Genomic DNA, 15,226 nt, shown 5'->3' on the forward strand with positions numbered 1-15,226 from the left:
TCTACCCACAAGGTTACTTGCAGCAGGGAAAGGAGGAGAGGTGGTCAAAGACAATGCTCTGTTTCTAAGAAATTGGCAAATTCTTTATTACTTTTAATATTGAAAAAAATACAAGTTCTTAATTTAAATCTAGTCCAGTATCTTGCATACATCTGCCACATATTTAACCAACACTTTCCAGTCAGTCAGAAGTATTATTGGATAGCAAACAAGATGTGAGACCACAGACAATCAAACAAATACAACATAGCAGAATGATCGATGTGATCTCAAATCAGACTAAAAAGCATGAGAAATTTTCCAATATCATTATTTTTAATTCCTTAGTCAGCGAAGGCACATGGCTTAGCGGTTAGGGTATTCAGCTCATGAGTTTGATTCCTTGCCTCGTGTTGAGTCCTTGAGCAAGTCACTTTATTTCACATTGTTCCAGTTCATTCAGCTGGCAAAAATGAATTGCACCTGTAGTTCAAAGGCCCGACCTTGTCACATTTTGTGTCACATTGAATTTCCCTGAGAACTACATTAAGAGTAAGCGTGTCTGTGGAGTGCTCAGCCACCTGCATGTTAATTTCACAAGCAGGCTGTCCCACTGATTGGATCAACTGGAACCTTCATCATTATAACCAACAGAGTGTCAATCAGCAAACGATTTATAGAAAATCAATATAAGATCTTGTTAAAATAGTGAAGAGGCAGCAAGGTATAAAATACTATTACAAAACAATTCGTGCAACTGTCAACAACAACAACAAGACAAAAAAAACGGTAAGCAGGTGGAACAGTCTAATGATCCAATGGGATATGGGATATATTCAAGTTCACATAAGGCTAGTTTGGATTTTTTTTCTCTTTGATCTGAAGCCAATAAATACCAGTAATATATTAAGACCAATTCCAGCTACAACACGTCTCTTGTATTCTCTTTAGAAGTCACTTAACACACCAAAGATCAGCTGCCACCCCCACTGCAAGCTTCCATCTAATTTCTAATTAGTTTGGATTGCCAAGTCACCTTCCATAGCTTTCTTGACAAGAATTATCATTAACACCTGTTTTGGAGTGGAACTCAACACATAGGCATAGGTGTGGCTGTGTGGTAAAAAGCTTGCTTCCCAATCACATGGTTTAGGGTTCAGCCCTAGTGTGGCATCTTGGGCAAGTGTCTTCTACTGTAGCCTCAAGCAGACCAAAGCCTTGAGTGTATTTGGTAGATGGAAACTAAAAGAAGCCCATCATATATATGTGTGTGTGTGTGTGTATATATATATATATATATATATATATATATATATCCATGAGTGTGTCTTTGCGCATGTTTGTCCCCCATCACTGCTTGACAATTGGCGCTGATGTGTTTATGCTCCCATAACATAGCAGTTCAGCAAATCTAATGTGATCTGCTTTTTTTTAAAGATGCTATAGTATGATGAGAGATTTGGCATGTAGAAGCTTCAGAATTGTTGTTACTGAGGTTTAGCTTCGGGTCAGTTGTAAATCAGACAAACTATGTTCAAGGGCATTCCCGCCATGATTTTCTTGTCTTTTTGTATAGCTGGGTTTATGCAGTTCAATGTCAACATTTTAAATGTTAAGGTGTGATTTAACTGCCATTTCTAGCAGGTTGAGCAACCATGTAGATACTATAGGACGAAAAGAACAGCTATTGATAGTAAACACACTAAAAAGAAATCCTATATTAAAGAATACAATAAAGGTGTACTTACCTTTGATAACCGGAAATCTACCAAAAGATTCTCTCCCATCTTAACAAGAGCAGCCTTGAACGACAATGGACACTTCCTTCTGTCAAAGGTTTGTATTGTAAACTGCAAAGAAGAAAAAATACATAGCATAAACAAAATGAAATAAAACTCCTCTTCTTTATCTACAGCCTAAATAAACAATACCAAAGGTGGAAAACCTGCAACTTTTGCTGCTCTTAACTCTTCAGAATTCAGATTATTCTGTCAAATGTAATGCTTATTTATTTATTAACATTATTTTGAATTAATCATGCATTATTTTGTAGCTTTGAGATTTCATCACCAATCATCATCAACAATTAATGTCCATTTCCCATGCTGGCAAAGGTTGGACGGCTTGACAGGAACTGTCTGTTATGGCATTGTTTCTACCGCTCAATACCCTTCCAGACTCCAACCATTTTACAGAGTGTATTGAGTACCGTAAATCCTTGAGTATAGTCCGCCCTAGAGTATAATACGCAGGGGATTTTTAGGGGGTTGTACCTCTGAAAAACCTAAACCTTGTGTATAATATGCACCCCTTCTCTAACTTGAGTCGTGCGTAATTAAGCCAGCAGCACCTAATCAAACAAACACTTCCACACATGCATAATACAATAATGGTGATGTTCTTAACTGTTATATGGGAATGTAAATATGCTTTCAAATTGTTTCTGTTACATGTTATTCTGTGTTCTGAATACTTTTATTTTAATAAATGTTGCTAACTGCAAGTTATAGATGATTCTTCATTGCTTTCAGGCTTAGCTTAAGGTATTTTCGCGCCTGACATCACAAATTGCGTCTGAATAAACATTGCGGATAGCAAATAGAGACTCTGACATTGCTTACAAAATATTTTTCATTTTTAACCTCGTATATAGTATGCACTAGGGATTTTGACCTTTAAATTTGGAGGAAAAAATGCGGATTATACTCGAAGATTTACACTACTTTTTACAGGTGCAACTCATTTTTGCCAGCTGAGTGGCACCAATTTCAAGTATGATTAAATATCAACCCATATTTTATCAAATTTAGAAGAGCAAAGTAAAACATGATGCTAAGCAACATTTAGAATGTAAAGGGACATAACCAAATATACCCCAAGGTACTATGACAAACTCTCAACTAATTTTACCTTTTTACCCACTAATAATGGTTTCTAAGAAAGGCACAAAACCTGAAATTTTGAAGAGCTTAGTTGATTAAAGCAACCCCCAGTACTTGACTGGTATTTTATTTTATAGACCCCCAAAAGGATGATAGGCAAAGCTGACCTCAGAAAAAATATTGTAAGGCCCAACAAACTAACAATTCTGTGAATCTACCAATTTTTACCACCTGTTAGTAATCCTTTCTGGATCTTTTCGGTTTGAACAGCAGTTTTTTCTAGCGGTGTCACATGAAATTGTCACCCATAATTATGACCCTAGTATCGATCTATTGCATTTCAATCTGTGTTAGGGTTAGTTAGGGTATCTTGTTTTCTTCAGAAATGTAAATAAACCCAATCTGTTTCTTAAATGAGGGACATATTCATACGGTACAGAATGTTTTCACCTCAACAGACATCATTGATTGATTGAAATTGCAGAAATTGAAGAAACAAAACAACAAATATCTTACAAACTATAGAATTTTCTCAATAAAGCCAAGAGAAAAAGATGTTTTATAAACACATTCTACCAGTATACGAAGTTTAAAAGAGTTTAGTTATGTGGAAATTATTAAAAAAAACTGCCGTTCAAACCGAAAAGATCCTCCTTTCTACTATAATTTTGAAGGGGGCTAGTCGATTACATTGACTCCAGTGCTCAACTGGTGCTTATTCATAGACCCCAAAAAGGTGAAAGGTAAAGTTGACCTTGGCAGAATTTGAACTCAGACTGTTAAGATAGACAAAATGCTGCTAAGCATCTTGCCCAGGGTGTTAACAATTCTGCCAGCTCACTGCTTTTTACTACCTATTAATAATGGAAGTAGATAAGAAATGATCTGAAAAAGAAGACAAATACTTTTATTGCCAAGTGAAATAAAAATGATATACAAACTAAAAACTTACCAATCCTAGAGAATTCTTTTTCCAAGTGTAATTGAGAGTTTCAAAGGCTTTCGTTAATTCTTTAACTGTTGCTTCTTGGTTACATTTTACGAAAAAGCGAGTTAACCTTCGAACAAGGTGTGGACCAGATGACTGTAAAAGATAAAAATTAAACTGACTAAGAAAAAGGAAGCAACTTGGCAAATAATTTCATAAGAAAGTAAATACACGTAAGAGTTATAGAAAAAAATAAATAACAATCCTACTATTTCTACTTACAGCCTGAAACCATCTGATTGGAAAGCAAACTTCTTACCATATGAAGGCATGTGGTGTTGTGGTTGGGGTATTCAGCTCATGATTATAAAGTCATGAGTTTGAAAACTGGCTGCACATTGCATTCTTGAGCAAGACACTTTATTTCACATTGCTTCAGTCCATTCAACTGGCAAAAATGAGTAGTATCTGCAACTCAAAGGGCCAGCTTTTTCACAGTCAGAGTCATGTTAAATCTCCCTGAGAACTATGTTAAGGGTACACTTTTTTTTGTGGAGTACTCAACCACTTGCACATTGTCACAACCAGGCCATTCCACTGATCGGATCAACTGGGACCCTCCTCATTGTAACCATGGAGTGCCAACCATACCACACTGCCATGCCTGCACCTAAGTGTTATAAAACAATGGAACAGATGGTAACGTGGGGGTAGATATTTAGAAAGTCTACAGAGAAGGTCACCTAAATGTTGTTCGTAAGCAAGATTACCTGAGATTCTTGTGTTTGGTGTTGACTTGATAACATCATGTGATCTGGACGAACTGGCTGAGAGTATGTAAGTGCTTTGAGGGAATCACCAGCAGATGAGGGGCTCTCTGTGGCACGCAAAATAACATCAGGCTGGGACAAGGAGAACTGATGATCAAATCTAAGACAAATAAAGAAACAAGGGAATATATATTAGGACATTTATTTCTAAAAAAATATTTAGAAGAAAATTTTTTTTAAATAATTATACTTTTTTAAATAAACAAACACACACACATTTAGTACATTCCATTTGTGACCATTTCGCTGTTTTTAGAAGAATATATTGCTATGTATTGCAAGAAACAGCTAGGTTTTTTTTCTCTAATATTTTAGTTCAACCTACACAAATTAATGTGTGTAAAACAAAATATAAATTTTGTAAGAAATTTCTGTAAAACTAGTTTCAAACATCGAATGACTATGTAGGTCCACCAGAATAAAATAGTAGTCAAAAGGGCCTATAGATAGAAAAAAATGGTTGAGAACCCCTGTAATTAAACCCGTGCTTTGGAAGCAAACTTCTTACCACAAGCCAAATTTTAAACTTTAAGACAGTTTTTCTTTTCTTTAAACTTCTCTGCAAAGAATGCTAATTATTTTCATTATATCTCCAGTATTCCATGAAATTCAAGACAGCGAACCATGGCTGTATATCATAGGTTCCCAAAGCGGGCGCTACTACCCTCCAGTGGGCGTTGAGATAGTCCAGGTGGGCACTGGTGCCTAAGGGGGCCAGGGGAGGAGAGAAAAGGAGGCGTTGGGAGGACGGCAGTGGATTGGGGGATGCTATGAATTTATTATATTATTATTACAATATTGTATGAAAAATTATATAATATTATATTAAATATCAAATGATTCATAGTATATATAAATTAGTAAAATATAAAATATTTATTTATACATAAAAATAAGGGTGGGGTGGTGAGGGTATTATGTGGCGGGGGGGGGGCAAAAAGTTTGAGAACCTTTGCTGTAGATTAACCAAAGTCAACAACACTCAACTACAGAGACACCATCTTTTATACACACACACAACAAGTGCTAAAACATATACACACAAATGCTAATGTAGTGGTTTCAAATTTTGGCACAAGGCCAACAGGTTTGGGGAAGGGGCTGAGTTGATCAAATCAACCCCAGTGTTCAACTGGTACTTATTTTATCAACTCCAAAAGGATGGAAGGCAAAGTCAACCCCAGCAGAATTTGAACTCAGAATGCAAAGACAGATAAAATGCTGCTAAGTATTTTGCCTGGCATACTAACAATTCTGTTAGCTTGCTGACTTAGATAAATCCTAATTTATGAAAGGCCATACATGCATACAATCAAAAACTCAAGGACAAAGAGAGAGAGAGGGAGAGAAAACAAGATGACCATTTTATAAAATGTTCTACAGACTTTTGGAATTGAAATGAAACTTACTTTCCAACAGCGGAAGGAGAAGATTGGTCTAAACCAGAACATCGACGTTTAAATGTTCCAGAATCACCAGAAAGGTTCTCTAACCGTATTGGCATAGCTGCAAATATAAACAGAATCACATTTAGACACATAGTAATATAAAGCCTATGGAGGTGTGTGGCTTAGTGGTTAGGGTGTCAGCATCATGATCGTAAGATTGTTGTTTCGATTCTTGGACCGGGCGATGCATTGTGTTCTTGAGCAAAACACTTCATTTCACGTTGCTCCAGTCCACTCAGTTGGCAAAAATGAGTAACGCTTGCGATGAACTGGCATCCCGTCCAGCTGGGGAACACATGCGCCATAGAAACCGGGAAACCAGGCACATGAGCCTGAATAGGCTTTAAAAGGGCGCATTTATTATTTTTAATATAAAGCCTACTTGTATATGTCTACATATATATAAATAGGAGAAAAAAAAGAAGTCACTGCATGTAGGAGAGTTTATTTGTCAGATGATAAAGATTCATATTGTTGCTATCTTTTATCTTTCATTTGTTTCTGTCATTGGATTGTGGCAATGCTGGGGCACCACTTCGAAGTATTTAGTCAACTAAATTCACTGCAGTACTTATTCTTGTTTTTTGTGTTTGTTTTTTTAAAGCCTAGTACTTATTCTATCAGTCTCTTTTTACCAAACTGCTAAGTTACAGAGATGTAAACGAACAATAGTTGCTCTGAAGTAGTGGGGGACAAACTCAAAGACACCTATACAAGATATGCAATAGGTTTCTTTCAGTTTCTGTCTGCTAGATCCATTCACAAGTCTTTGGTCAGCTGACACTTGGTCAAGTTCCATGCAATGGGACTGAACTCAGAAGCATGTGGTTGGGAAGCAAATTTTTACCACACAGCCACATCTGCACCTATTAAATCAATTTAAATAAAATATTGCTTTTCGTTTTAATTTGCAATGGAAACATTCTGAAAATTACCATCTAGCAGGAATTATGCAAAAGTATATTCTTTTTCACAATTTGTAATACTTGTTAATACCTACCAAACTACAAGACTTTGTTTATTTTTGTTTTCAAAATTCTTTCTCTTAAAGCAAACTGAGCAAGCCCAAGAAGAAAATCAATAAACAAATAAAAATCTTACATTTTCTCAAGTTCTTTGAAAACCATTGGTTCTTTTTCATCTGTGGAACTGTATAACGTTTTTTGCTGTTTTCTATTAAGATTTTTCTTAAAAGAGCTGGAAAAAAAATGCAATATATATGTTATACTACAGAAATAAGTAAAATTATTAATACTGTTATTCTGAGCAGGATTGTTAGATCAATTTTATGATAAGTAGCACATTGTATTAAAAAGTAACTTAAAATGAAAATTTTACTAATCACCATTTAGCATCCACTTTTCTGTGCTTGCATGGGTCAGATGGAGTTTATTTGAGACAGATTTTCTACAGCTGGATGCCCTTTCTGTTGCCAACACTCACCTGTTTCCAAGAGAGGTAATATTTTTCCATGGCCAGACATATTTTCATAAAATACTGGAAATGAATGACACTGTTCTGGTATGGTTTCTATGGCTGGATGCCTTTCCTAATGCCAAGCACCCCATAGAGTGTATGAGCAAAACGCCCCACCGTCCAATGGACAGTGCTGAGTTGCCAAACATTTAAACCAAATTTTCTCAAAACAACTTGTCCAACCGTCCCATAGGCCTCCCCTTTGAGAAACACTGATTTAACCTAAATTTGAGACACCCGCAAAAGAAGAAATAAAGATAGACTTTTTTTCTATTCCAAAGAAAAACAACTTTATTCACACAAATATGCAACCGAAGAGTTTAAAGTACTAGTAATGACAAGGCTGTTGACTGGGAGAACACAAACATGGTTTAAACAGTAAGCTTGGCAGGAAAGAAACGTGACTTTAAGCAGTACAAAAACAACAAAAAATGGAAGGTGCAGTTATGTACAGGTTGACGGAAGAAAAGCAGGACAAAAACGGCTTTATCGATCACATTCTCACCTGGAATCGATTTCGGTAATTTTTTCAAGACTTATATACGCCCTGATACCGTCAGTATCTACATATCAAATTTGAGCAGAATCAGATGGAGGATGTCCGAGATCCGAGAAGACACACAGACAGACAGACAGAACGGATTTTATATAAGAGATCTGATGTGTTTTATGTAGCACATGCACCAGTGTTTTTAACATGACACCAGTGTTTTTAACATGACACCAGCAGAAGGGCATTGTATGTGGAACCAGCAGAGGTATCGATTCTGCTGTGGCGGACAGGAAAAGATGTTAAATGATAATTTATCATTTAACATCTTTTGAATAAATAAATGGAAAGTCTCAAAGCAGTTGCATCCATGTTATGTATGTGAATGTTGTTACATGTCACTACCATAGCTTCATGTTAGAGCAAACTTTTTTGAATAAAATAGAGTAGAAAGAAACAATGTGGAAGGCTGTAAACCGAGCTTTATCTGTAATTCAACAAGCCAACTTTGACCCTGTATCAAAATGATTTTGCCTGAGGATCAAGTAAAAAGTCTTCAGCTATAGCACCATGCCAACCAAAACCTTGTGAGTAGACTTGGTAGATGGAAACTGAAAGTTGTGATACCTGTGCTGGTGGCACGTAAAAAGCACCATCCGAACGAGGCCGATGCCAGCGCCACCTTAACTGGCTTCTGTGCTGGTGGCACAAAAAAGCACCAACCGATCATGGCCGCTGCCAGCCTCCCCTGGTACCTGTGTCGGTGGCATGTAAAAAGCACCCACTACATTCACAGAGTGGTTGGCGCTAGGAAGGGCATCCAGCTGTGGAAACACTGCCAGATCAGACTGGAGCCTGGTGCAGCCTCCTGGCTTCCCAGACCCTTGGTCAAACCATCCAACCCGTGCTAACACGGAAAACGTACGTTAAATGATGATGTATCTTCATGTTTGTTTCCCACCACTGCTTGAAAAGCGGTGTTGATTTGTTTACAGCCTTGTTCATGTGTGCGTGTATGTATGTGTGCATGCAATTGTGTTATTGCGTATGTGTGCATGTATCAAGTAACCATTCTCAATAAGCAGCCAGTATTGCTCCAGTTATTGTTGTTTCAAAGAACAGTAAACAATAATTTAGGTCAGAGATAATGATCTAATTAGCCACAGTAATAACCTGTTAGTCTGTCAGGGCTTGTGCAAACAATTACATGCAAGAGTTCTAAAACACTGTTGCTGCTGATGGGCGGAGTGGAGTAGGGGTGTGGTGAAAGTAAAGCAGGAAGGGTTTCTTAGTCAGCCATATGTTCACAGAATGAACTTTTACATCCAATGCTGCTTTCTAAAAGGTTGCTTCATATGCTAGAAATAGTAGCAAAATCTCCCTCAAAATCACACCAAACTCTTGGGAAAATGCAGGAATGTATTAGATATTGTAGTCCTCGATTAGATACAAAATGCTCAAATGAAGGACAGGAAGCTGATCGGGGGCTGTGCAAGGACAACAATGACAAAAAAGTAGGATAGTATAAGCTGGTCAATCGACAAAGTTGTTGATGTTGGATAGAATATTTTGTGGCATTTATTCCAAATCTCTGTATTCCGGGTTCAAATTTTATCAGGATCAACTTTACCTTTCATCCTTCAAGGATTGGTACAAGCAAAATGCCAGTCCAGGACAATGGATTGGTAGAATTCTTAGACTGTCAGATGGGATGTCTTGTATTATCTTATTTATCTCAGTGCATTCAGAGTTCAAATTGCACTGTCACTGAAAAATGGTGACACTTTTAACAGGAATTGCAACCAGCAAATAGTATCAGCATTTTGAAAAGTCAATGGAAGTAGTTTCCTTGGTTCAATCAGAAGACCAACTGTTACCACCAACATAATACATAGCTCAATAACTTACTTTTCATTTCTTTTAGTCTGACCATTTCTCCCCCCCCCTCCTCCCCAAACTAACCCTGTCCCTCTCCCTATGTCTTCTATATGCCCCCGTCTTCGATAACCACCATCGCCATATATAAACCAGCGACCGCAAATCGCTAAGCCCACTCGCTTTCAACTCCACTACGAATGCACAGCTCATGAACGGCTAAAAGTTAAGATTTCTTCTTTCAACCTCGCTTCCTACTACCCTCTGCACGTATAATCACTATTCCTTCAGTTCCTTCAATTTCTCTCTCATATTTTCCTTCAAATTGACTTCTCTGATACTTTCAAACCTACTTTCTTGCTATCACGATTTTTCAGTACCCTCTATTCATATTTTCTTTCAGTTTTCAACATACCATTCATGTAATGTTTTTCGTTTAGCCTTGCTCGTCTCCCTATTTGCTCCCGTTTCATAGCCACTCATCGTCTCCCCTAAAAATTTGACTTCTCTGATACTTTCAAACCTACTTTCTTGCTATCACGATTTTTCAGTACCCTCTATTCATATTTTCTTTCAGTTTTCAACATACCATTCATGTAATGTTTTTCGTTTAGCCTTGTCTCGTCTCCCTATTTGCTCCCGTTTCATAGCCACTCATCGTCTCCCCTAAAAATTTGACTTCTCTGATACTTTCAAACCTACTTTCTTGCAATCACGATTTTTCAGTACCCTCTATTCATATTTTCTTTCAGTTTTCAACATACCATTCATGTAATGTTTTTCGTTTAGTCTTGTCTCGTCTCCCTATTTGCTCCCGTTTCATAGCCACTCATCGTCTCCCCTAAAAATTTGACTTCTCTGATACTTTCAAACCTACTTTCTTGCAATCACGATTTTTCAGTACCCTCTATTCATATTTTCTTTCAGTTTTCAACATACCATTCATGTAATGTTTTTCGTTTAGTCTTGTCTCGTCTCCCTATTTGCTCCCGTTTCATAGCCACTCATCGTCTCCCCTAAAAATTTGACTTCTCTGATACTTTCAAACCTACTTTCTTGCAATCACGATTTTTCAGTACCCTCTATTCATATTTTCTTTCAGTTTTCAACATACCATTCATGTAATGTTTTTCGTTTAGTCTTGTCTCGTCTCCCTATTTGCTCCCGTTTCATAGCCACTCATCGTCTCCCCTAAAAATTTGACTTCTCTGATACTTTCAACCTACTTTCTTGCAATCACGATTTTTCAGTACCCTCTATTCATATTTTCTTTCGGTTTTCAACATACCATTCAAGTAATGTTTTTCGTTTAGCCTTGTCTCGTCTCCCTATTTGCTCCCGTTTCATAGCCACTCATCGTCTCCCCTAAAAATTGACCTTCTCTGATACTTTCAAACCTACTTTCTTGCTATCACGATTAACAGAATCCTCTTGCTAGTTTGGGGTTGACCCGCCCACCCACCCCCTCCACACATGCCGGAAGTTCCTATTCTTTTCATCCCTGGGTTGCTTCCCTTGAAGACTGCAAATGCTCTTTCACCATCCCTACCCCTAGTTTCGACCTAGGTAAGGTAATGATCATACAGTGCAAAATATGAATGGGTAGTGTTATGCAGGTTGAATTGAAGGCTACTGTATTACTTGCTCATGAATTCTGCCAAATGCGAGCTTTCTTTTCAGGTACATGAAGCTACTGTCCACCGACGCAGGGTCTCTAGGGCCCATACCTCCCACACCCTCAGGGTTGGCACACTGAAAGGTAGGTCTGGCGAGATAGTTGAGATGCTTGAACGGAGACGTGTGGATATATGTTGTATGCAAGAAGTAAGGTGGAGAGGAGGTTCTGCTAGGTTCCTCACAGGCAAGGAACACAGGTACAAGATTTTCTGGGCAGGGAACACTGACGGGGTTGGAGGCGTGGGTATACTTATCGCTGAGAAATGGGTAGATAAAGTAATTGAGGTAATCAGAGTATGCGACAGAATACTTAAGATGAGATTAGCGCTTCATCATAGTTTAGCAACCATTATATCAGCCTATGCTCCTCAGTCGGGGCTACCTGATGGACAGAAAGACCGATTCTATGACACTCTACTGCAGACTACCTCGTTGACGAACGACAGAGACCTTCTCTTTGTGGCTGGTGACTTCAATGGTCACGTTGGACGACATGCCGGGGGCTTCCACGGCGTACATGGAGGCTATGGCTCTGGTTCCCGCAACGAGGAGGGAACCAGGCTGCTGGAGTTCTGCGATGCAAATAATCTTATGATTTGCAACACTAACTTCAGGAAACCTACCAGCCACCTAGTCACTTACCGATCGGGCCAACATACCAGCCAAATTGACTACATCCTTGCCAGGCAAAGGGAGAGATGGCTACTTATAAATGCCAAAACCTTCCCAGGCGAAGAATGCACCCCACAACATAGACTGGTAGTTAGTGACTTTAGGATCAGGAGTAGGAGGACAACCAGAAGACGACCAACATGGAGAAGAAGGATCTGGAAGCTTAAGGATCCTGTGAATGGACAGAGATTTAGAGACATGTTACTTGAAGCCTTTGACGAAGTAGAAGGGGATAGTGTATCACATGGGGTAGAGGACAACTGGACGTTTCTAAGGGACAACCTGCTGAGAGCCACTGACCAGATCTGTGGCTGGTGCAAAGTCCCCTCTCGTCCAAGGTAACGTGGTGGTGGAACAGTGTCGTAGACAGGGCTATTAGAGAAAAGAGACAGACTTGGAAGCACTGGAAGAATGGTGGTAGCAGGGAATTGTATCAGACTGCTAAAAGGGAAGCTAGGAGACAGGTCTATCTAGCCAGAGGGGAAGCAGATAAGAAAAAATTTGCCAATATTCTGCGCCGTGAGGACCAAAGACTGGAGGTGTTTCGCGTTGCAAGACAGTGTGTGAGAGAGAATTGTGATGTGGTGGGAGAGAAGTGTGTTCGCATGGAAGATGGTTCACTTGCGCTAAACGAGGATGCAAAGAGAGAGGCTTGGAGACGCCACTATGAAAGGTTGCTGAATAAAGAAAATGAATGGGATAAAGAGAGTCTGCCGAACGTTGACCCAACAGAGGGACCAGCTATCAGGGTTGATAGTTCCTTAGTAGCTAAGGCAATTAGAAGCATGAAGACAGGGAAAGCCCCAGGCCCATCAGGTATCACTGCAGAGATGCTCAAAATATCTGGTAGTGTCGGCTATAGCCTAGTCACCTGTATAGTTAATCAGGTGATACATGAAGGAGTCATACCCAATGACTGGTGTAGCAGCATAATAGTCAACTGCTACAAAGGTAAAGGTGATGCCCTAGATACAAATAATTACAGAGGTATCAAGCTGTTGGATCAGGTGATGAAGGTTACAGAGAGGGTCATAAGCCAACTAATTAGAGAGAGAGTTAGTTTAGATGAGATGCAGTTTGGTTTCGTGCCAGGGAAAAGTACCACTGATGCTATATTCCTGGTAAGGCAGCTGCAGGAGAAATACCTAGCCAAAGATAAGGCCCTGTACCTGGCTTTTGTTGACATGGAGAAAGCCTTCGACAGGGTCCCCCGATCCCTCATATGGTGGTCAATGAGGAAACTAGGAATAGAAGAATGGTTAGTGAGAGCTGTGCAAGCCATGTACAGGGACGCTGCTAGTAAGGTGAGGGTTGGAAATGAGTACAGTGAAGAATTCCGGGTAGAGGTAGGGGTCCACCAAGGCTCAGTCCTCAGCCCCCTCCTATTTATCATAATCCTCCAGGCAATAACAGAGGAATTCAAGACAGGATGCCCCTGGGAGCTCCTCTATGCTGATGACCTTGCTCTAATTGCTGAGTCATTATCAGAACTGGAGAAGAAGTTTCAGGTGTGGAAGCATGGTTTAGAATCGAAGGGCCTTAGAGTCAACCTAGCTAAAACCAAAGTCCTAATAAGTAGGAAGGTAGACAAATCACAAACGCCTTCAGGTAGATGGCCCTGCTCGATCTGTAGAAAAGGTGTAGGTAGAAACTCTATAAGATGCACCAAGTGTAAGCTATGGACACATAAGAGGTGCAGCAATGTCATAGGAGGCTAACTAGGAAGATGGTTTTTGTATGTGGCAGATGCTCGGGAGCATTAACCTCTGAAAATCTGCAGAAAACAACTTCCGTCACTTTCCAGGGGGAAAAACTAGAAGTAGTTGATAGCTTCCGTTATCTTGGTGACCAAGTCAGTAGTGGGGGTGGGTGTGCTGAAAGTGTAACGGCTAGAGTAAGAATAGCCTGGGCAAAGTTTAGGGAGCTCTTACCTCTGTTGGTGACTAAAGGCCTCTCGCTCAGAGTAAAAGGCAGACTGTATGATGCATGTGTACGAACAGCCATGCTACATGGCAGTGAAACATGGGCCGTGACTGCTGAGGACATGCGTAAGCTCGCGAGAAATGAAGCTAGTATGCTCCGTTGGATGTGTAATGTCAGTGTTCATAGTCGACAGAGTGTAAGTACCTTGAGAGAAAAGTTGGACCTAAGAGGAATCAGATGTTGTGTGCAAGAGAGACGATTGCGCTGGTATGGTCATGTGGTGAGAATGGATGAAGATAGGTGTGTGAAAAAGTGCCACACCCTGGCAGTTGAGGGGACCTGTGGTAGAGGTAGACCCAGAAAACCTGGGTCGAGGTGGTGAAGCACGACCTTCGAACTCTAGGTCTCACCAAGGAAATGACCAGAGACCGAGACCTATGGAAGTATGCTGTGCGTGAGAAGACCCGGCAAGACCAGTGAGAACAATCAAAATCAAATCATATATCAGAAAGCAGGGGTTAAGTGACCCATCCGTTCGTGTCCGCTGTCAGCCTCGTCTGGCACCCGTGCCGGTGATACGTAAAAGCACCATTCGCTCATGGCCGTTTGCCAGCTCTGCCTGGCCCCATGTCGGTGGCACGTAAAAGCACCATCTGTTCGTGTTCGTTGCCAGCCTCGCCTGGCCCCGTGCCGGTGACACGTAAAAGCACCGTCCGTTCGTGGCCGTTTGCCAGCTCTGATGATGATGATGATGATGACTGGAATATGGCCATACAGGGACACTGCCCTGAAAGGTTTTGGTTGAATTCACCCCTGCCAGTACCTTTTTTTTAAAGTCTGTTACTTATATTGTTAGTCACTGATGCTGATATGCTTGGTTACAGTGATGTAACCAAACCAACACTGGTTGTCAAGTGGTGGCAGGGAACACTGACATATATGTGTGTATGTCTCTCCCTGTGTCCAGGATTCTTGCAGTTCAATAGATTGGGAGTTTATTAAGCTCATTTGAAAACAGGTGGGGGTTAGCAACAAGAATAGCTTCC

The 15,226-nt window shown here is 39.9% G+C and overlaps 1 protein-coding gene across 3 annotated transcripts in view; it reads right to left on the reverse strand.

The window, feature by feature from the left end:
- LOC115221768 (serine/threonine-protein kinase Chk1) overlaps positions 1-15,226 on the reverse strand; it is a 34,716-nt gene that overhangs the window by 224 nt on the left and 19,266 nt on the right. For all 3 annotated transcript variants that reach the window (XM_036510846.1, XM_029791988.2, XM_029791989.2), the window contains exons 9-13: positions 7,169-7,264; positions 6,029-6,125; positions 4,560-4,719; positions 3,814-3,945; positions 1,728-1,829 (exon numbers count right to left, since the gene is read on the reverse strand). In XM_036510846.1, the coding sequence (XP_036366739.1) occupies positions 1,728-1,829; positions 3,814-3,945; positions 4,560-4,719; positions 6,029-6,125; positions 7,169-7,264 (587 nt within the window). The remainder of the gene's footprint in view (positions 1-1,727; positions 1,830-3,813; positions 3,946-4,559; positions 4,720-6,028; positions 6,126-7,168; positions 7,265-15,226) is intronic.

This window comes from Octopus sinensis, linkage group LG18 (genome assembly GCF_006345805.1).
Source record: "Octopus sinensis linkage group LG18, ASM634580v1, whole genome shotgun sequence".
NCBI lineage: Eukaryota > Metazoa > Mollusca > Cephalopoda > Octopoda > Octopodidae > Octopus > Octopus sinensis.